This window comes from Uloborus diversus, chromosome 1, assembly GCF_026930045.1.
Source record: "Uloborus diversus isolate 005 chromosome 1, Udiv.v.3.1, whole genome shotgun sequence".
Taxonomy (NCBI): Eukaryota; Metazoa; Arthropoda; class Arachnida; order Araneae; family Uloboridae; genus Uloborus; species Uloborus diversus.
Window position 1 is genome coordinate 229,376,708 of NC_072731.1, and position 22,760 is coordinate 229,399,467.

Consider the following 22,760-nt stretch of genomic DNA (forward strand, 5'->3'; position numbering starts at 1 on the left):
TAATCTTATTTTACCCTGCAGTATTTTCATAAATTTTGAACTTCTATGATAATTTATTTTATATCGGTAAATATTACTAGTTTTGTATTTATTAAAAAATGAGATGAAGTGAATGAAAAAAAATGTAATGAAAATAACAAACAATGCAAAAATAAAAATAAACAACCGATATTATGGCCCAAAAGACTTCTAATTTGAAATATTTTTCCAAATTAAATTACATTTTAATAATAATTTTGAAATTAACAATGTTTCTCGACGAACTTCGCAAAAAGTTAATTTTTGTATCGAACATAAACCCTTTGCCCCGCTTCCTTGGAAAATTTTTAAATGAAGGACCTGCTCACCCTCCCGCCCCCCTCATGGGATTCCCGACATTGTGATTTGTTCAGTGACGGGAGGAGGGCAAAGGGTAAATACTTAATGTAAGTTATACCAAAAAAGCACGCCTATATTACTTGCAAATAAATTTATTTTCAAAAGTCGGGGGCAATAGACAACTTCTAAATGACAAGCCTGTCCTAAGGGTGCATCCCCCCCCCTAAATTTCTGAAGAGCACACCCCTTCCCCCAAGTGCGAAACCCTCGAAATGAAATGAAAAGCTTTTTAAAAATTACCCCCTTTCCAAAAAATTTCAATTTCACAGCCTATGCCATGAGCCCCCCCCCCCCCCCCCCGTCCCTCCTGAGCTCCCCTCATAAACTCCAACGTATTTTTTCACGAGAAATGCCAAAAATTAAATCGACTTGAATTCAATTTATGTTTTTTGCTATTACAAACTATAATAGGACAATACCCGTTGGGTTTCTTGTTTCTACGAATGGAATGGAAACGGCCAAGAAATTTGCACCCGTCATATCATGACTGGTGATTTTCTAGAATGGGGAAAAAATAGCAAATCAATTGATGGGAGTTATTAATCTGTAAATTTTGGATTAAGTTGAAGTTTTGCTGTTCAAGACCTCTTTTCATGTGTTTTTTCCTTTAAAAAAAACGTAATTTTACACACACACACACACAAAATATTGTAAAGTATACTTTAGTTAAGCTCTGAAAAAAATAAGAATAAAATCCGCCCACGGACGATTTGTATGGCGAGAAAATTTTCATATTCTAAAGAAATATTAAAACCAACTGTTGCCATGGTAATCTGAAAGAGCAACATCAACTTTGTTCAAGCGAGGATAATGATAAGCAATTCGTGATTGCTCAAAAAACACAATTTGAATTCGTTTTTGACAAATTAATGCTTTTAAAGTTAGGTGATTATTTCGAATTCCTAAAAGATGTATAATTTTGTATAAATTTCAGTCTATTTTTCAGATTTTTTATTCAAACTAAAAGTTATACAAAAAGAACCCATAAAACGTAAAATTCTAAAATTCCATGATACCTGAAGTAGTAATCAGAAGGAAAGTTGAAATTTATTTATTTTAGAAACATTGAGCAAAATGCATAAAAGATACTGTTCAAAAATTGCATCATTAAAAAAAATTTTTTAAAAGACCATGGACAAAATGAAAATGTCTTTCGTTCAAGAAATTCTGAAGTCAAATATGACTTTAAAAACAATCATGCATAGTTTCCGTATCGAAGCGTTTAAAGTTAAATTATGAAATAATAATGTACAAAGAACATCGGCGGCGACTTGGCGATATTTCGCCAAATTTGGCGTCAAAACTAGCAATTTCTTGCCAACTGTGGTGACAAAATGGGATACATGTTACCAAGTTTTGCGCCAATCCGGATGACAGTTGATGAGTAATGTCATAGTTTCTAATTAATATCCCCGGTATGCAGTACTGAAGTTGGGGGGGGGGGATTTTTCATTGTAAAAATAATGCAATTGTAATATTAATTTGAAAAAACCACCTTTTCTTGCAGTGAGTCCCCCAAACCCCGAGGTGAATTCACCCAAATATTTTTCAACAGCACAATACAGTTGTCCAACAGAAATACAGTTTTTTAACAGGGTGTACAGTAAACATTTCTTCAAGGGATGAGACTGGGTGGAATATCTTCCTCTGAATGTTCTGTATGCTACGGTACCTGACATTGTAAACATTGATACTCTTGTGGAGCTAGGGTTACTGATAGACGCGCAATTTTTCAAACATGTAGTCTAGGGACATCTACCCTGCTCGCTTCTTGCCAAGCCCCGTTTGCCGCCTGGGGTGGCTCGCTCATCAATCCCGCCTTCGGCAAGCTGTAGCTGGCAACATCTCTCCAGATTTGGCGACGAAAGTTTATTTTTTCTCGCCAACTTTGGCGACCAAATCATTTTTTGTCGCCAAATTTGGCGCCATCCTGGGTAACAATGAACGACTTTAATGGTATATATTTCCATTGCCCTTAAAGATTTTAAGAGAAATGAGAAAGGGCGGAATAAGTTTCTATGGATCCAACGATACGTCTGAATCGAAAGACACACAGACAGACGCGTAAAGGGCTCTGCTCGCCAACCATCGCTCCTTGGCGATATTTCGCCAAATTTGGCGACAAGCGAGGTTGAGGTCATTTGACACAACTTTTATTTTCGAGGTAGACAGTGCAACGCGAGGCAAGTTGTAAAAATTTTAAAAATTTTCATGATTTGAGAAAAATTAGGATATTATGAGAACACAAACTATTCTACACACTATCAGTGTAAACCAATATCATTGAAAATCAGATCATGAATTAACGAACAATTGGAGTATCGTCCTAGAATTTTTTATAAACAATAAAAAAGACGGGGGGAGGGGGAGAGACAAAAAAGGGGATCGGGAAAACGTTTTTACCAGCCATTTTTTGACCCCCCTTCCTTTCACTGCTCTCACAAGTACTCGCCTTTTACAGGTACAGAATTATGCAAGTTTCAGAAAAACTCACAACGAATTAAAAATAAATCAAACCGTCTGAATCTTTTTGCAACAGACAATCTGACGTCATAGAATCGTCGAGGTTGTCTTCATTGAAAGAGAGAGACATTGTTCCAAAATTTTGGGCAGACTACGTCGAAAAAGTAACATTTATGCTTAAACTATTTCTTGCAAATACATAATACTATACATAAACTAAAATATCTTTTAGCTTATGTGTCCATTGGTATTAGTAATTTTTTTACTAATTAATAAAATTAGTAAATTAATTAACAATATTGTTTTACTTAACTAAGCCATACTTATTTAACAAAATTATTACCAATTGTTTATGACACCTCAAAATATTCCTTGATAAATAATGTAAATCTAATTCATGTCTAAGTGCTTCTTCGGGAAAGTTATTGTGCACAAAATTCATCAAAATCTTAAGAAAAACGTAAGTTAAGTTGTTAGACTTGCAACAATTTCCACTTATCTGCTTCAATATTTCCAAAATCAGCCCTAACAAAATTTTGTACTTACCTTTTTTTTTACTGCCGCTATTAGTCCCATGGCTTGTAGTCGTCTTTTTTTTTTTTTTTTTTTGCCCCCCTCCCCTTCCTTCCAACCCCAATCGCTGCCACTGTTTAAGAGCACAATTAAAGAAGTTTCAATTAAAAAATAACTTTTTCATTGATTGGTCGGTTAAAATCGGCCGATTAAAAAAAGTCGGCAAAGAGGCCACTTATGACCGATTACTGATTACTTCTGATTGCTCGGTACATCCCAAATTAATACATATATCAAAATTGTATCTCTATTTGTAAGGAGAAATTTTGAAATTTATGAATGTTCTTTGTTTTGAGGAATATTTAAATTTTTTTTTTAATCGTTTTTTAATTTTTTTTAAATTTGAGTCATACCCAGAATTTCGGGGATATGTTCCCAATCGTTTAGGGAAACTCGAAGGAAGAAATATGGCAGGAATCGCAGAAATCTTAATGAAACACAAACACTACCATTTTTGAAGTTTAAAGTCTATTTGAGGAGTATTTTCATGGAATATCAGGACAACCTCTCGTCTATTTGGTATTAATAAACGTTCCAACGTACCGTTCGATTTCCGGAGCCGATGGGAATGCTTGGGAACGTAATTAAGTAGCATTATCTTGAATGACTTGGATGTTTTTCTCTGAAGTGTCGTCGGATTTTGAAGCTGAAACTGAAGTGATGCTTAATTAACTATGAAAATTAAAAGACATTTTGAGACATGAATAACTATTTTACTGTCTATAGTTTATGTTTTCCAAGAATACGTTAAAATTTTGTACATTTTACACACGGATCATGTGATTGTACAGTACATAAAAATTGAAAATCCCAGAAGTTATGAAAATTTTAATACTTTCGGTAGCAAAATTAAAACTGCTTACAACATGCTACTTAAAACATAACATATGCACACATATAGAGGGGCTCGTTGAGCCTCCCCCCCCCCCCCCGCCCTCTTAGAAATTAGAACTTTCTTGCTTTTAGTATTTTTTGTTTGCAAAAATGTAAAAACATTTCCTCTCCCGCCATTGATGAATAAGTTATTAAAAATGTCAAACTTTAATAACTCTAATCTGTATTGAAATCGGTTTCGATGGGAAAAATATCTTGGTAAACCATGGGGAAAATATCTGATCCCCCCCCCTTTAAAATTTTGCATATGGGCGCCCATGAAAACATGCCTGCGATAATAATAAGTTTAAAGCAGGTGGTCTTGGAAAAAAGGACAGTAGATATCACATATCAATCATGCTGCTGACTAACTCTTGGTTTTCAATAAATTATTATGTATATTATGAAATACATTTTTGTAAATCAAGATGTTTCACTTCGTCGTTCATTTAAGAGAAACGTCCCGTTTAAATTTCAACTTCAATTTTAACCACCTCCGAATTAATTTTGACTATTTTTTGCGTCACATCCGTCCGTACGTACGTATGTGAACGGATATATGCTTTCGAAATATTCATTTTGACATTCCCTGAGTCAATTTTAACGAATTTTGTTCTGATGTTTGTACACATATGAGGCAGTGAGAAGCAAAGGGGTGCAAGTGGACTATTTTAAGTTTCGAGTAAAAAGCGTTTAAAGATCAGATTCTTGGTAGACTTTCATTGAAATTTTTTTCTAAATCATGCTGTTCAGCAGCACCTACCAGGGCTACTAGTACCATCTCTTGCCCCAAGACACAGGAGAGGTTCACCTACCATTTGTACTGGTTATCTCCAAGTTTTTAATTTTGCCACTTGCATCCCTTTGCTTTGGTAGCATATGCTGCCTCATATGTGTATGTGAGCGTAAGATTTAATTTCTAATGAACAAATCAAAATGCAATTTCTCAGCTGCAGAAAAGGTTCGCAGATATTGCGAAGATCCTAAATAAACTCTTACACAAAATAGGTACACCTAATATTTCATTACCAAAAGTTTAGTTTTTAAAACATCAACTATCATTATACGAATTGTTTTTAAATGACTCGGTACTTCTTCAACGAAAGAAATGTAATTTTTTGACATCGGTCCCTGCTTTGCTCTGTGTAAAGTCTTCAATTACATAGAAAAATCTATATACAGAGCCATATTATCCTCTCTCCTCAATTTCTCCCCATATCCTTACACCAAAACCGTCGCAAAACTCGTGATGTGAAAACATATGATATTGATAATGAATAAGAATGGAATCTGTTTTCTCCCGCAAAAGTGTAGAATAATAACAAAAGCACATTTACAGGCATACAGGACGGGTATTTTCCTCTCAGATACCATTAGGGATTGCTATGCCGGAACAAAAATGCAATACCAACCCCCCCCCCCCCCCCTCCCTCTCCTGTCATCAATGAAACTCGTCTAAATTTGCGTTTTTTGAACTTCATTTTCGAAAAATTACTGGTGAAGTGTCCCTCAAGGGAGGGACGATCGCCCCTCCCTTGTATACGAATCTAATAAAAGCCCAACAAACATCATGCCGGGTGGAGCTATTTCCATATGATTTGAAACGCTTCATTTAATTTGATGTAATTAATAGCCATTTTCAAAATTCATTATTAATAGCAACAAAGTATTGTAATGATACAAGATAATCAATCTATTTTCAAGCCATTGCTCTTATTTGAAAATATTTATGTCGTTTTTCAAGAGTATACAAGGAGTTTTCTTTCCTCTAATTTTTACTTCCTTTTACAAACGAGCTGATATATGCATCACATGACTTCCTTATACTCCAATTTTAATGTCATTTTCCCATTATTGGTAGTTTTAATGTGGTTCAATAGTTTACTCTCTAAATATCACCACCAGTGGCTAAATTAAAACGAGATTAAAAAAAAAAAAAAAAAAAAAAAAAACACCGCCAAATTTTTCGCCAAGTTGGCGACCAAAAGACTGGCGATATATCACCAAGTGTCAGCCAAATTATAACACCACTTGAGTATACATCGAAATTAACAATTATTTCCCAACAAAAGGGGCAAAAGACCCCTTTAGAAACACCCGAATGCAACTAAAAGGGGAGGTGCACAACTAGATCCCACTAGGAGTCTACGTACCAAATTTCAACTTTCTAGAACATACCGTTCTTGAGTTATGTGACATACATACGCACATACGCACATACATACATACGTACATACGGACGTCACGAGAAAAGTCGTTGTAATTAACTCGGGGAATGTCAAAATGAATTTTAAGAACATTTCCCCGAGCAAAATTATCATAAGATGGACGAGTAAATTACTAAGTTTTCATAACTCGGAACCGTAACATAGGCAAGCCAATTGGCGAGAAATTCACAATACATTATTTGTAAATATACAAGCGAACCAAAACACATTTTTATTTTCCACTACGGGCAAAGCCGTGCGGGTACCACTAGTTAAAAATATATTTTGAAAAGATGCTTCTTTTTGTAATAAAAATAGTACATTAAAATATCTACAGGGAAATATTATAGAGAATCTAAAACAAACTTTTTACTTCCAGTAACACAAGTTATCATAAGAATTCTAAGAAATTACTAAAACGACTCTAAATCTAATCATGATAAAACTAAAAAGTTTATATGGAAATAATTTTGAACTAAATTTTCAAGTTGTATAAATATTGCTACGAAAATAACAAGTGAAAGTACAGAAGTAATGTAATTTTACTGATCTAAATAATAGTCAAATTTATGTAAAACAAATTGAAACCTCTTAAAACTAGTCATATTGAGCTATTCTCTAATCAAGAACTTTGGTTTTAATGAATAAATACAGCATTTTCAGATTTTCACTATTAAAAAATAATTTAGCTGGAGATGGGGTACGTCGGACCGCGGGGCAACGTTGGACTGGTCTCAATTATTTTAATGCTATTAATGTTTTTATGTTATTTTTAATCAACAAATAGCAACTATGGTCCTACATATCCTATAATGAAATCACATGGTACAGTTATATTGAACAAATTTTATTCTAGAAAGAGTTATTTTATTAGTTCTGAGTAATTTTCTGAAAACTATAACTTTTTTTTTTTTTGTAATGGTTTTCATCAAGATTGCGGTTGAAAAATTGAACTCCTTTCTTAAAGTAAGTTCCTTTAGTTCCTAATAATTGGCAATTTTTTCATTTTTTGTCAAAAAGAAAAAAATTATGACAGCACGTTTTCAGACCAAGAACGTGGGGTGGGTTGGTCCACTCTGTGTGGGGCACGTTGGACGGTACCAACCTATCCCTTATAATTTAAAAACTTTTTTTTCTCTTAAATCTCAATAATTATAACAATATTCTAAGTGTTTGTATGTTATAGATTAATTTCATTTCATGTTACACTTGTTTCGAAATAATAATAATAGAAACTAAGGGTAAAAAAAATGCAAAGATATTTTTTATAATTATTTAACTAAAATTATACTAAATTAATTTTACCAAAAGATTTATTTCATATCTGCACTTCTTTACTATTTATATTTTTAAATATACTTCCAAGTTTTTGCAGACAATTATTTTCTGAGAGTAAAATATGTAATACATGCTACATAATAAAGTTCCTGTATTACACGAAGTTTTTTTGCTAAACAAGCATTCTACATAGAAACAAAACAAATGATTGATTAAAGGAATACAAAAATGTACTTTTACTTAAAATGATCTAGTTTTGACTTTAGAACACAAAGATATGCTTACTTAAAGCTATCAATTTTATTGTACTTTTTCTTTGAAATATATGGTATTAGTATAACAGGATTCTTTTCTTTTTGGAGTTGTTTCATGCAATGCAATGAAGAAAAAAAGAGCTCCCCCCCCTCAAATATTGTTGTAACTTTGCATAAAAGTAATATATGACTTATCCTTCCAAAACCCAGTAAATTAAAAGTACTACTTCTTGAGCTTTGGAAGTAGCACTTATAAATTCCTAAATATCATTTAACGCATCTTTAGTCAACTTCAATCTGCATTAACTGTCTCATGAATTTTCAATAATTAATTTCTCTTTTGATTTTTAAAAAATAGTTGTGTAGGGGAAGCTGCTGTACCCACGGACAAAATTTACTTTTCAATTTTGCTGGTGTCTGGGAATGGATGATCGATCGGGAAAAAAAATTCTGGCAGAATCTACAACTTATCATCTAATTTGGCAATTTTTGTCAGGTGAAAATCTCAAAGCTTTCAACTTCAAAAAAAAAAAAAAAATCTTAAAAACCATCTTTTTTGTCCGTGGGTACAACACTCAGTTCACCCCGAAGTGCCTTTGCACCCATGGACATATAAAAAAAAATATGTACATAAATAGGTTTGAGAACTCAATTATACTCAATACATTTTCAAAAGCCATTTTATATTGAAATACTTTAAATATCTATTGAAAATAACATTAAATAAAATATCCAACAGAGATTAAATTTTAAAAATTAATCGAAGGTTTTGTCTTTTTTTTTTAAATTTTCCTTAATATTTAACATTAGTGAATTCTTTAAAAAAGTTATTACTCTTAAGAGAGTTAATGATGTTATGAATAATTAATATGTAAATGAATGATCTATAATAACCTACCGCTTTGTCCTGAACAAAAAATGTAACGCCAAAACTGCTCCCGTCAAGTTCCAAAACATCATTTTTGCGCCTAACGTTGATGGAACCTTCTTTTTTTTATTTCATTTTAATAATGACAAAAACCGCAAACGATTTTTAAAATATTTTTGCGAACTTCTTTTTTGATTGTTAATGGTTTGCAGAGTTGAAACTAAATCATGAAAATAACAAAATCTAAAACTAACAAGTTCCGTTTCGAAAATATTCTGTTTGGTTAACCATATAGAAGTTGTAATGATTAGTATTATTTATCTATATCATTCCAGCAGAATTCATAGACAAAGGTACGTGAAAAACGCAAGGTTTTAAAGTAGCTTCTAATTAACTTATTCTTAAATTTTATAATAACATAAAAAAGTTCTCCCCCCCCCCCTTAAAATTTCATTTACTTTCTCAAAATGTACAAAAAAAAGTTCGGCGATAAAGCCTCCATGACCACAAAATGTAGCGGAGTTTTTGGTTACGAAAGTATCTTAAATTTCAGGTATCTTTATTTTTTATTTCCCTGTCCGAAACAGAGGAAGTATTGTATCAAAAAACATTTTTCCCTCAAATTTTGGACTAAATTTTCATTTTTCTCAGGTCCGGTCATTATGTACCCATAAATTAATGGACAATAAAATGTATCGAAAAAAAACGTTTTTTTTTTTTTGGAAATTCAAAACTTTAAGTTAGTAAAACGTTGCTTCTAAAGACCCACATATACAACTAAAAATATTTTTTTAGTTAAAAAATATTAAAGTGCACTGTACGAGACCTAAAATTTAGAGTTTTCTAAGAAAATTCTTTTTACTTCCTTTTGCAAAAAAGGAAGTATTGTATTCGCGAAAAAATTTTCGCTCAAAAATCGGCCTTAATTTCCGTTTTGCTCACCCCCAAATGAATGTTGAGTTTTTTTTTTCGACCCGACCACACGTACATATGTACCTAAGAACGTACAGACGCCCGAAATATCCGTTTTGAAGTTTCCCGAGTTAATTACAACGAGTTTTCTCGTGACGTCTGTATGTACGTATGTATGTGCGTATGTATGTCACATAACTCAAGAACGGTATGTCCTAGAAAGTTGAAATTTAGTACGTAGACTCCTAGTGGAGGCTAGTTGTGCACCTCATTTTTTGGTTGCATTCGTGTGTTTCTAAAGGGGTCTTTTGCACCTTTTTGGGGGGAATTCATTGTTAAGTTCGATGCAAACTCAAGTGGTGTTATAATTTGGCGGACACTTGGCGATATATCCAGTCTTTCTGTCACCAAGTTTTGTCGCCAACATGGCGACAAATTTGGTGATTTTTTAATTTTTTTTAAAAAATCTGGTTTTAATGTGGCCATTGTTGGTGATATTTAGAGAGTTAGAGAGAGAATCACATTAAGATTGCAATAATAGGGAAATAACATTAAATTGGTGTAAAAGGAAGTCATGTGATGCACACATCAGCCCGTTTTTTTTTTTTTTTTTCTAATTGTAATTTTTAATCAAAATAACTTTTTTAAAAATATCAAGTTGAAAAATACAAGTCATGAATTAAGTAATACATCAAAGTTTGTGTTGTCATACAATATTTAATTCGCCGTATAACACTCAAAAGTAAAGATTACCTAGTAATGGAATGTGGGGCAAAGTGAAATAGCGGGGCGAAGTGAAAAGGTGAAATATTTGCTCTGCGTTTAGCGCCACCTCTCTGGTAATGTTTTAACAATGTAGTTGCACATGTAGTATATTCCAGTTAGAAAAAAAATACCGCCGAAGGCTAAAGCAAATGATAATGTAGGCAATTTTCAAAAATTGATAGTCACATTGTAATATTTGTTGCAAGTCAAAAATTATTTTTGACATTATAAAATTAAAAAGTTCTGATTATTAACATTTTAAATATTGAGACCTTCTAGTATGCGGTGCAATATTTATTTAGTTAATATTAAGCTTATTTTTATTTCAAATATTTTGCTCAGCGGGGCAAAGTGAAATAGCTTATTTCATTTACTCACTCAATCATTTACCAAAATAGTAACGTACTCATTTATTAATTAATTCATTTGCATCCCTTCATTTAGTATAACTCACTTATTTATTTATTCGTTCACTTATTTTCTTATTCGTTCACTCTTTTACTCACTCATTTATTTTTCTTCACATGTATTAATTAATTTAATTATTCGTTAATTGTTTCATTTCCTTTTATTTATTCATTCAAAATTTTATTTACAGATTCATTTAATCAAAAATACTTTTTATAATAAAATAGAAAATATTTCATTAGATTTTTTTTTTTTTTTTTTCACTTTGCCCCCATAATATAAAGCAAGCTGATGTGTCACACGACTTCCTTTTACTAAAATTTAATGTCATTTCCCCATTACTGGAAATTTTAATGTGATTCAATAGTTTACTCTCTAACTATCACCAACAGTGGACAAATTGAAACAGATTTTAAAAAAAAGTCGCCAAATTTGTCGACAAGTTGGTGACAAAATTTGGCGACCAAAAGACTGGTGATATATCGCCAAGTGTCCGACAAATTATAACACCACTTGAGTTTACATCGAAATTAAGAATGATTTCCCCCCAAAAAGGGGCAAAAGACCCCTTTAGAAAAACCCAAATGCAGCCAAAAGGGGAGGTGCACAACTAACCCCACTAGGAGTCCACTTACCAAATTTCAACTTTCTAGGAGATATCGTTCTTGAGTTATGCGACATACATAGGCACATGGATATTTCGTGTGCCTATACGTTCTTAGGTACTTATACACGCGTGGTCGAGTCAAGAAAACCCTCAACATTCATTCGGGGGTGTGCAAAATGGAAATTAAGGTCGATTTTTGAGTGAAAATTTTTTCGCAAAACAATGAAAAATTTCCATTTTTTTTTTAAGGCTCAAAATTACTGTCAAAACTAAAAAATTATGTTTCAATGAAAATTTTATAATTAAATACAATGTTATATTCTTTTGTACAGTGATTTTCAAAGCAAATTTCCCATTTGTTCATTTTGAAAACGCTCGCCTTCTCAGTGAAACTCTTGAGCTTTTTGTTTCACCATATTTTCAAGCCAAATTTCAGTCCCAGAACAGGAAAGAAAAAAAATGTTATAAATTACTTATTCTTAGAAAAGCAGAAAATTGTCTCTCTCTCTCTCTTTTTGCCATCATGAAATTTGCCGCCGTAGTCTTTGATACAGGTCGCCTACCCCAGGAGTCGGGCCTGTTCCTCCCATTAAAGTTATTAAGATCATACTACTCCGATTCTGAGCCGGGCCCCTAGTTTCCCACTGGGTTGACAGGCTGACATGACCTCTCGTCGGCAGTCACCTACTTTTATTTGAAGACTTCTTCAACTTTGGAGGTATATTTTATGTTACATTCTTCGTTTCATTTCAACGATTAAAAGTACTATGCACATTAAAATTAAAGCAAAAATAAAATTTAACTTGATGAAATTTGAAAGACTGCATTCTGATAGTTCAAAATATTAAATTTCACAAAAATTTTCTAATGAATAAAGGTTTCGTTTCACTGAAAAGAAAAGACATTTCATAAAGTGTATCATAACCATTTTAACAAAGCTTAACGTTGAAAATGAAAAAAAATACCTGTTGTGGTCACTATTGCGCATCTAGAATTTTCTCCCAAGGGGAAGAGGGAGGTGGGGCATAACCTGTACATGTTTTATTGTTACAAAATTTTGTAATGTTACTTTCTATGTTTTTATATACTTAAGTTTTTTTTTTCTTTCAGCTTTGTTAACTTTTGCATTCATTTCATTAAGTTTCATTTAAAATGGCATCATTCATTATTCAAGCTTTATTTGTAGGTGGCTTTCCCTGCCTAATCAGCCAGTAAATGTAATTTGAGTTTCTGGGAGAAATCAACCAGCTATCGCCAATTTGGCATCATATTTGGCGCCACGGTGAGAAATTGCCAAAAGTTACCAAGCTTGGTGGTATTTCGAACCTAATAGATAACTTTAGAATTCACTTGAATGTTCAAAGTTATCCGTCCCCAAGAGGCAAATTACAAAACCTTTTTGTAAAACTGGAGGTTTGTGTGTGTGTGCATGCTCCTAAAACAAATCTAGTTCACTTCGGATTTTTGCCAAATTTGGCACCGAGGATCTTTGATGCTCAGGAATTGTCATAGAGGGTTTTTCACCTCCCTATGGGAGCGGGGAAGCGGAAGCACTCCACTGGGGGTTCACTCAAGCAAATCCAGTTTACATCGGATCTTTGCCAGACTTGGCACAGAGGTCCTTTAATGCTCAGAAATTCTTTTTTTTTTTTGCCCTCCTACGGAGGGGGGGGGGGGGAGGGGGAGAGAGAACCACCCCTAGGGGTTCTTTGCCAGAACATCTGTGAAACGGAATATTTACACCTTTTTACTACAACAATGACTAAATTTTTAGAATTTAAAAAAAATCCAAAAAGGTCTACACTTTAATTTTGTGTCATAAAATTGGCCTTTTCTACAGGTTGAAGGGGAATTTTTGCATCCCTCCCCCCCTTTTTTAAATTTAAACCTGATTGTTGATCATGCATTACTTGACACGTTTATTTTCGAAATACGTCATGCAATGTAGCTAGTATTGTATAAATAGGAGCTGTGCCAATGTTTGAAATGAGTTGCATATAAGGTTGTAAGTTATTATTCAGTTGCTTTTGAGCTGAGAGATTTTTGTTTCAGCGTGTTAATCTTATTTGGAAGTAAATAGGTGTTATCATTGTGAATACGGTGTTTTTATGAGATTTGCTTAAATATATCGTTTTCAATTTTAATTTAGCATCTACAACGAACTTAATCAGAATTTCTTATGGTATCTTAGGTTGTTTTAAAGCAAATATAGATTTAAAGAGAAAAAAAAATCTATATTTTTTAAATTCCAACAAATATAAAAATACAATGAAACAGACATATACATTTTTACATTAGATTGCATTATGATTCATAAAACTAATATGAAATTATTTGCTTAACTGATGAATTTATTATTATTTATTTATTTTCAAATATTTATACAATGAGAAATTAATCCTTTCTTTCCCTAGTTTTATGCAAGGATATTGTAACGCAATAATGTTCAACTGCTTCATTTTGTTAAGTTCAATTACTTTTACAGTTTAAAAATAATTAACATTTTATTAGTAAAAATATTTCAACAAAATTATAATAGGATTAAATTATGTGATGATTTTACTGCATCATGGCAACAAGTTTACATATTAAACACATGGTAAACCGTAAGGTTCTCATTTTTTCCGAATTCTTCTGGTGTCCCAGACTTGTTACAAAAAAGTGGGGAACAGAAAAAGAGTTTGTAGCATGGACAGTGAACTGAAACCTGATCTTTTTTAGGGCTCACACACACACACGACTTTGTTATTGTTAATTGGATAAACCATGAAACTTTTACTCCTATGAATATTCCTTTTTAAGCTTTTATAGCAAGTTGCAATGAAACAAACAGAAATATGGTAAATTTGCTACCTTGGGAAAGGGCCTTGGCTTGCCCAACAATTAGATTTTCAACCCTGGGAGCCAAATTTGACACCTAAAATTTTTTACCACACGAAGCTTTTCTTTCCTCTCTTATTGCGAGTATGACCAGTGATTGACTCAAAGGATAAATCTGTAAAAGTACCAAATTGCATTCAATTTTGTCTTAAAACATTTTTTTTTTGTATATTTTATGGATCTTTGTAAATATGCTATCGGCAAGGTCTAGAACAGTTTCTCAACCGGTGTGCCACGACAAGGTCCTTAGTGTGCCACAGTATTTTTGTAATTGTAGAACATGGAAGAATACCTATTTTACCTGCGCAAGAGATCACATATATATAATGGTCCTAGTTTCATTAAATTAATACCAAAAGTGTGAACATTTACTTTACCAACACATGTGAAGAAAATAAACGGGGAACGACAGGTTCCGATACAACGAATGAAGTGGTCAAAGTGCCAATTCTAGACTGTGTTACCAGTTATCAGGCGACTAATTAATGACATGATGGGTTACATTAAAATCAGTGTTTGATAAACTACATGTAGCTGAAAATTTTTTTTTATATTTCAAGTTGATGAATCAAAACATATAAAAGGTGCACTACTCTTGCTAACGAGGGCGGCATTCAAGATCATTTTAATTTCTGCATAGAACTTTCTCAGCATGAAACGGGTGATGAAATATTCTGCGTTACAGCTAAATTAATAAAAAGCAACAGGATCCAGTGTTACAACTGCACATGTGCAAGCAGTAATGGAGCAGTTGCAAAGATGGGAAATACCAAAAGGTTCAAGCTTGAATGCGAAAAATCAAAACACAGGTGTTCAAATCGGTTTCCTCCATCATGAAACTCTACTAGCAATCAATGTGACTTATGAGCTGAAGTTAGTCATGGTTGAAGCAGTAAAAACCATCAACTTCAAACAATTAAGGCCACGTAATTATCATATTTTTATTGTACTTTTGGAAGACATGGGGGAAGATCATCATTTCCAGCTTCTTCACATGGTGGTTCCCTGTTTTTTGAAAAACAAGGTCCAGCCAATAATTTTTGAGTTGGGGGAAGAGGTAGGTACAAATTTCTGATGTTTCACAAAGAAACGAAACATACCAGTTTATTAAAAGATAAATATTTTCTGGGAAAACGAGCGTATGCAACTGATGTTTTATAGAATCTTAACAAACTGAATTCATGGACACTTTTCCTCAAGACAAGCATATCTTTCTCAGTCGTGTTATGTGAAAGTTTGGGACTTGCTGATCGTAATAAGCACTGAAATTCATGATGAACTTCAATTCAATTTCTAAAGAAACTAAAATATTTAAAAGATTAAATGTTAAATCCACATGGTAACACTTGTTTTTTTTCACTTCCTTGCTTTTATTAATGAATGATGAAAACATTTTCCATATTGACAGATGAAATTTGGTTCAGTGTGTCGCAAGAATCGAGCCAACAATCAAGTGTGGCCGTGAAGTAAAAAAGGTTGAGAAGCACTGGTTTAGCATGTTTATTGATTAATATATTTTTAGTATTTGGATACATATGGCGCCTAGGTTGATCATTTTGACCCCTAAATACTTATACAAGGCGTCATGACCAGGGCTGTGGAGTCGGAGTCGAAGAGTCGGAGTCGGACTGATTTTGGCGTAAAGGAGTTGGAGTCGGAGTCGGTAGAAAATATGCCGACTCCGACTCCGACTCCGGTCTACTTTTTTTTCTTTAATTTTCGCTGACTCTCCTGGCATTTTTTGAAAAACTGACTACCAGTTGATTCGATTACATGTATAAAAGCCTACTAATAAGAAAACAACTGTCATTAATAACCAGCTGGCTTGATTGTTCATCGAATTTTCTGTAATAGCCACCTACGCTGTTCCCTAGTTTGCTTGTTTTTCAACATTCTTGAAATAATAGCAACTGTGAGCACGGTTTTCTTACCTAACATTTTATATTTTTTTAATCACTTTAAAACAACAATAATAAAATTTTTTAAAATCACTTTAAAACAACAATAATAAAATTTTTTTTTTACTTCGACCTCAGTTATAAAATTGTAAAAGGAATGTACCCCTTGAGCAAGTTGGAGCCCGTAGTTCGAGAAGTATCTTACGGTGTTCTGTAATTCAACTTAGTGTTGGCGTGCAAAGGCGCAAATCTAAAAGACATGATAAAATATATCTGTCTTTTCAATTTAAGGACAACATCTACAAGCTTGATTCTCAACAAAAGTATGAAATAGAACAAATATCTTGGTTACAACACTCAAATAATTGCAGTTAATCTTAAAATCTTAAATTTCAAGATTAATTCTAAAGCAACAGGTAAAATTAAAATTAAAAATTAAGGGAATAATTATAGGAAAAAGAAAAGCTATTTGTACAAAGCTGTATATTGCCGCATTTTCTGTAAAATTTTCTCCAAGCGTACATGTACCCCATATTTTCCCTCAATACAAGTATAGTGCCTTATTTTCGTTGAAATTTTATAGATGAAATATAATTTCAAATTTATTGGGGATTTTTTTTTTCAGAATTAAAGTATGTGTATTGTTTTTATAAACTCTGAAATATACTTGAGGTGTCACCCACCAGATGGATCTCGGCCGGAGCGGACCGCCCTCGCTCTAGAAAGGTTTTTTGACTTAGCAAAAAAAGCGTTTTTGAAAATCACACGATTTGATCAACATCTATTCGTTAAACATTAATGGGGAGCAAGTTAAACCTTTTCAATTTTTTTTAACAATAGGATGTTTATGTGATTTCAATTTTAAAATCGTAATTATTGGAACAATTTGATTTTCAAATTCAATTTCTGACGTTGTATGCTTCTTAATTTTACAAAAAAAAATACAGCGCTTAAATTTCATAAGAAACAAATTAATATTTCAATCTCTGTATAGAGGTTTTCCTCCCTTCTCATGAGGGGGATAGGGGTTGAATTGAAAAATAAATAAATAAAAAAGCCGGAGTCGGAGTCGGAGTTGGAGTCGGAGTCGGGTGTTTCGAAACCCCGGAGTCGGAGTCGGGGTCGGAGTCGGCTATTTTCCTTCCGACTCCGCAGCCCTGGTCATGACTATGCCTAGATTTAATTTCTTATTTTTAACACTGAATGCGATGAACAATGCAAAATGAGATGGTTCAAACACCATCTGGGAAGTAGGAGCTGAATTTTTTTTAAGGGCATGAAAACAAACATTTTTTTTTCAAAGCAAAATCTGAAAGCAAAAAATAATTTCATAAAATAATTTTAATATCTTTGCCACCATTGTTCAAACATTTATTGCAGCAGAAAAACAAATTTTCTGTGTCCTCTTTATTAAAGGATGGCCTCAGTGAACAGTTTTTTGTGTCATTATAACCCTTAAAGCGTCTTCCTCCAAAATCAGATTTTGTTCAACAATAAACCGTAATCAGAGGGAGTTGTTCTGCTGGTGTCTCACAAAACTTTATTCAAAAATTTGATTCGGTGTCATTTGATCACGCACCTTACAGTCTTAATTTCACATGTTCTGATTTCTTCATATTCTCGAGCATAGAATGTGATTTGAAGGCAGATGCTTTACACCCATGAAGATGAGAAAAACGTTTCAACAGTGACTTTTTGCTCAAAATCTTTCTATAAAGAGGGCATAAAGAAGTTGGTTTTCCACTACGACAAACGTCAGAACAAGGGTGACAGCAATATTTTTTTTAAAAAAATGTTGTCATGTTCTTTTTTCAAATGGGTACACGGTACATACTTTCTGGACAGCCCTCGTACATGAATAAAGTGAAATAACATGTTAGTATGGTTTTTTTCCTATACCGATCAGTTAGAGCAATGCTGTCCAACCTTTTTTAATTCAACTGTCACAATTCATATTAAAATGTTTCCTTTGGCTCAGAACTTATAAAATTGCAAAACATGAAATACTTTTGCTAAATAACATGGGAAAATGAGGAAAGGAACAGAAAATTATAACCCTATAATTGTAATTATTACTTGAAACTCATTTATTAACTGCATTTGTTTTCTAGAAACTAATTTCCAAATATTGGGTTCAAATTTGTTAAATGGTGACTAATCATGACTTGATTTGAAACACTGAACAAAACAATGGGCAACACGGGACAGCTTCATAGGCTGCATGCAGCCTACGTCGAGAATCACTAAATAAAAAAATTAGTGATCAAGCTTTGCAACACATAATACAGTGAAACCTGTGTATAACAATATTGTCTATAACAATATCTTCATTGGTCCCCTAGCAAGATGTCAGCATCAATAATCAAACTGTCTATAACAATATTTTTTTAGGTCCCAACAATATCGTTGTAGACAGGTTTTACTGTAACAATCCCAAATTAATCAATCTCTAAATCAACTGTTAAAAACCAACGGCACCCTGGGGTTTCCTTCTCTCTTTAAGTTATAAATCTCCCGTGTTCATATGGAGGCAAAAATGCTTTATTTGGGGTCTTCTACATTGAAAAACTGATTAACTTCTGCATGTATTTCTTAACCAATAAGTTTTTTTCTTTCCCTTTTTATTTATTTATTCATTTATTTCATAACACTGCAAAATAAGTATAAGCCAGATAACACCAAAACATAACTTGGAAAGCAGAATGCAAATGAAAATTTTTTCGATATTTATTGTTAAATTGAAGAAATTAAAAGGAATGCAGCAAGTTTATCAAAAGTAAAAATTTAGGAAAACTGCTTCCTGGTAATAAGATAATCTAGAAAGTATGATAAATAAGTAATATGGAGATAGTTATCCCCTCGAACTTGTCAAGTACCTTAGCTATAATTCAATTAATAAAGCTTTAAAAATAATTTGCTGAAGCTCTAGTAGCTTAAAATTCAATCTCTCAAATTTCTACACAAAAAAATTAAACAATTTCACTATAAATTAAAATGAGTAACTTTTGTTGTTGTTTCTAAAGCAAATAATAATAGTAAAGGAAAGCTACATTTGTAATGACATAAGAAGATATTATAGAATAGGAACATACAGTAAACTCCCGATTATCCAAAGAAAAGGGCAGCAAGGTAACCGCAGACAATTCGCAAATTGGGTAAAAACTATGCTAGTGTACGCAACAAGTTAAAAATATCAACAATTGCATACATTTAAACTATAGCTAAAATGATAACTGTATATGTAAAAAATGCATTTTAAAGCCAAAAAAAAAGGACCGCTCATTATTACAATGGATTACACAAACATGCGAGCAAATCATGAATACAGATTACCTGCAACAGATGAAACAAGATTAGGTAGGGTAAAAATGCACAGGGGAAGGGTGGAGAATCTTTCCAAGACTGGTCCAGTCACTTGTTTACAAATGTAAGCAGTTTAGATCTAAAAATTAGTAAGTAGGATCGAGTGAAAGAAATAAGTAGTGAAGATCTAAAAATCATGTTGAACTAGTTAGATTTCGGTCACCTAGGAAGGTTTGATATCATTGGAAGTAAGGTGGAAGAAGGAAATAGAAATGTCTAAAAATAGATTTTGCACTTGTTAAGTTAAAATGTTTACATTTATCTACATTCAATTAAATATCACAAAGAAATTATATTCTGGAAATAAGAAAGATCACGGTTAATCTTACCCATGGATAAACCGCTCACGAATAATCCGCAGTTTACTGTACATTTAAAGGGGGGGGGGGGTCAACCATGAGAGAACTCATTAATGAAACTTTACAGGGAATAAAAGTAAGTTTTAAAGTACCTCATTCAGAATAAAATACAATTGGAGTTAAAACAATCTTGACATTCTTTTATTTTACACAATGTTAGGTTGAAAAATATTTTTGAAGAATTAGCAAGCACTGCTAATCTGATATATAATTAATAGAAAGTTTTAATACAGAATATTGTATTGATATAATTGAAGTTTCTGACTTTCACTCATTGCAAATTAATAAAAAGAAATGTAGTCATGTCTGAGTCAATAAACACAACTTTTAGTTCCCCAACTGCTTAAGTATTAGGCATAACATCAACTCCAATTTTTGGAGGTATTAGGCAGCTATGCAGTTTTACAACAGCGGTGTGAACCATTTGTTGCAATACTTCATCATCTTCACACTTAACATCTAAAGTATCAACATTTATGACAGCCTTTTTGCCATTCACAGTAACCGACACCTTTTTCCCACGCACAATCTTACTGACAGAATCTTCACCAAACATTTCAGACAACATCTCCATGAGACATTCAGTAAAATGCATTTTATCCATTTTCACGGGCGGTGCTAATGTCTTTGCCGTTAACTCTGATTTTTCTGCCTTTAGAATAGCAGCAACAACTGCATCGGCATACATATCATTCACGGGACTGGCAGTCCATTCTAAAACAGCTACTTTGGGCTCTAGGAAAATCTTAATTGCTCCAAACACTTCAAGAGCAGAATTCTTTGAAAAAGTTTTGTAATTTGGAATCGACTTGGCATTGGTGGATAACTGATTGAGATAAAAATGAAGGACTTGCATGGTACCTGTATATGGTACGCTGAGACGTTGGCTAATGGTACTCATAACCATATCAGTGTATTTAGAAAGATCTGAAGGCGCTAAAAGATGGTAACTAAAGTTCCTTTTAACTAAAACACCAGACAAAGGAGTTTGAGGTTGAGGGGGCTGAACAGCAAGAGTTCCCATCACTTTTGCAGTCTTTTCACCACGAAAATATAACTCAACACCTTGCGTATTTCTGGGATTGTAAACTTCTATGTGCACGTCTTGATCATCTTCATACTCGCGAATGACGGCAGCTTTGAGACGACCCATTTCGTTTTGCTCACCATGAACTAAAACAATGTGAGGCGGTTTCAGCATTCGGATGAACTCGCTCGTCTGTTGATAGTCCGTATGAGCGGAGAACGAAATGTAATCCACGGACATTTTCAGAGGCAGCTTCTGACCGTTCATCGTTGAGATTTCCTCTGGTTCCGACAGTATGTGCTTCGCGAGAGTACCTTCCACACAGTAACCGGCAATGATGACGCCATTCTTGGGATCAGTACACCAGCTTTCGAACAACTCCCGCGAGAGACCACTCTGCATCATCCCAGGACTAGCCATCACAACACATGGACCAATGTCATCAAAGTGATCAATGCTCTTTAGATTAGAAATATGTTTGAATACGAAAGGATTGTTGATTGCTATTTGTCTTCGAATTTTCTCATTCATGGCATTGATGTAAGTTTGATACACAGCCATGCATTTTTTAGCCAAGGACGACGCATAATAAATAGGAATGTCATGAAGTTCGGGATGATTCGACCAATACTCATCCAGGATCAATAAAAGCTCTTGAGCCCTTCCTAATGCAAATACAGGAATAAGACATCTTCCCCCACGGTTAACAATATCATGCACAAGACCGGTGAAACGAGCTTCGCGTTCATCTCTTTTTTCATGAATATGAGTGCCATATGTAGATTCAATGATCAACACATCCGGCTGGACACTAGGTATTTCTGCTGCCATCAAATGTCTATCTTCTTGCCTCGAAAAATCGCCAGTGTACAAAACTTTCACACCTGCTATCTCGATCATAAACATAGCCGCACCGAGGACGTGTCCGGCATTATAGCACCAAAATCTCACCCCGTTAACTTCTTTTTCCTCATGAAAGTTCACTGTTTCGATCTTTTCCATGCTGCTTTCCAAATCGGCTTCGCTGTACAGCATTTGTTCAGTCCCAATGTTGCTAACTTTGATGTAATCGGCGAGCAGCCATCGATAAATAGCTTTCGTAGCATGTGTCATAAAGCATCTTCCTTTGAAAGCAGTCTTCAGCAAAAACCAAGGCAATGCACCACAGTGATCAAGATGGAAGTGACTAATAAGTAGTAAATCTATTTCATCTGCTTCGATGCTGTCAACAAACGGGAGAGCATCGATGCCAGATAAACCGGGGTGTATTCCACAATCCAACATTATTTTTTTTCCTTTGAATTCTAAAATAATACATGATCTGCCCACTTCCTGACCTGCACCAAGAGGTTTTATAACTAATAAATCACTTTCTTCAGGGGGAACTTGGCCTTCTACTTTCTTTTTCGCCGCCATTTTACAACAAATGTATAAATTCTTATCAATGCCACTACTTACAGACTGAAACTTTAAAACAAAACATCTTAAAGGCTTAGATCAATGCAACTGAAAATGCAATTGATTTCCTTCCGATTAACTTCATTTCTTCTATTTTTCCTTTATTATTATTTTTTTAAGTATAGTCAATTAAAAAGTAAGTTGACCAACGCAGTTCCTCATTCTCACACTCTTGTAGATAGACATAGC

The 22,760-nt window shown here is 33.5% G+C and overlaps 1 protein-coding gene across 1 annotated transcript; it reads right to left on the reverse strand.

Moving 5' to 3' along the window:
• Positions 1–20,221: 20,221 nt before the first annotated feature.
• On the reverse strand, positions 20,222–22,529 carry LOC129225631 (cleavage and polyadenylation specificity factor 73-like). Its single transcript, XM_054860101.1, has one exon. It carries the CDS (start codon positions 22,527–22,529, stop codon positions 20,430–20,432), a length of 2,100 nt encoding a protein of 699 aa, XP_054716076.1. The 3' UTR covers positions 20,222–20,429.
• Between the last annotated feature and the right edge of the window lie 231 nt (positions 22,530–22,760).

Excerpts from the sequence above, each read along its gene's own strand:
- LOC129225631 (XM_054860101.1), bottom strand. The coding sequence starts at position 22,529 with ATGGCGGCGAAAAAGAAAGTAGAAGGCCAAGTTCCCCCTGAAGAAAGT.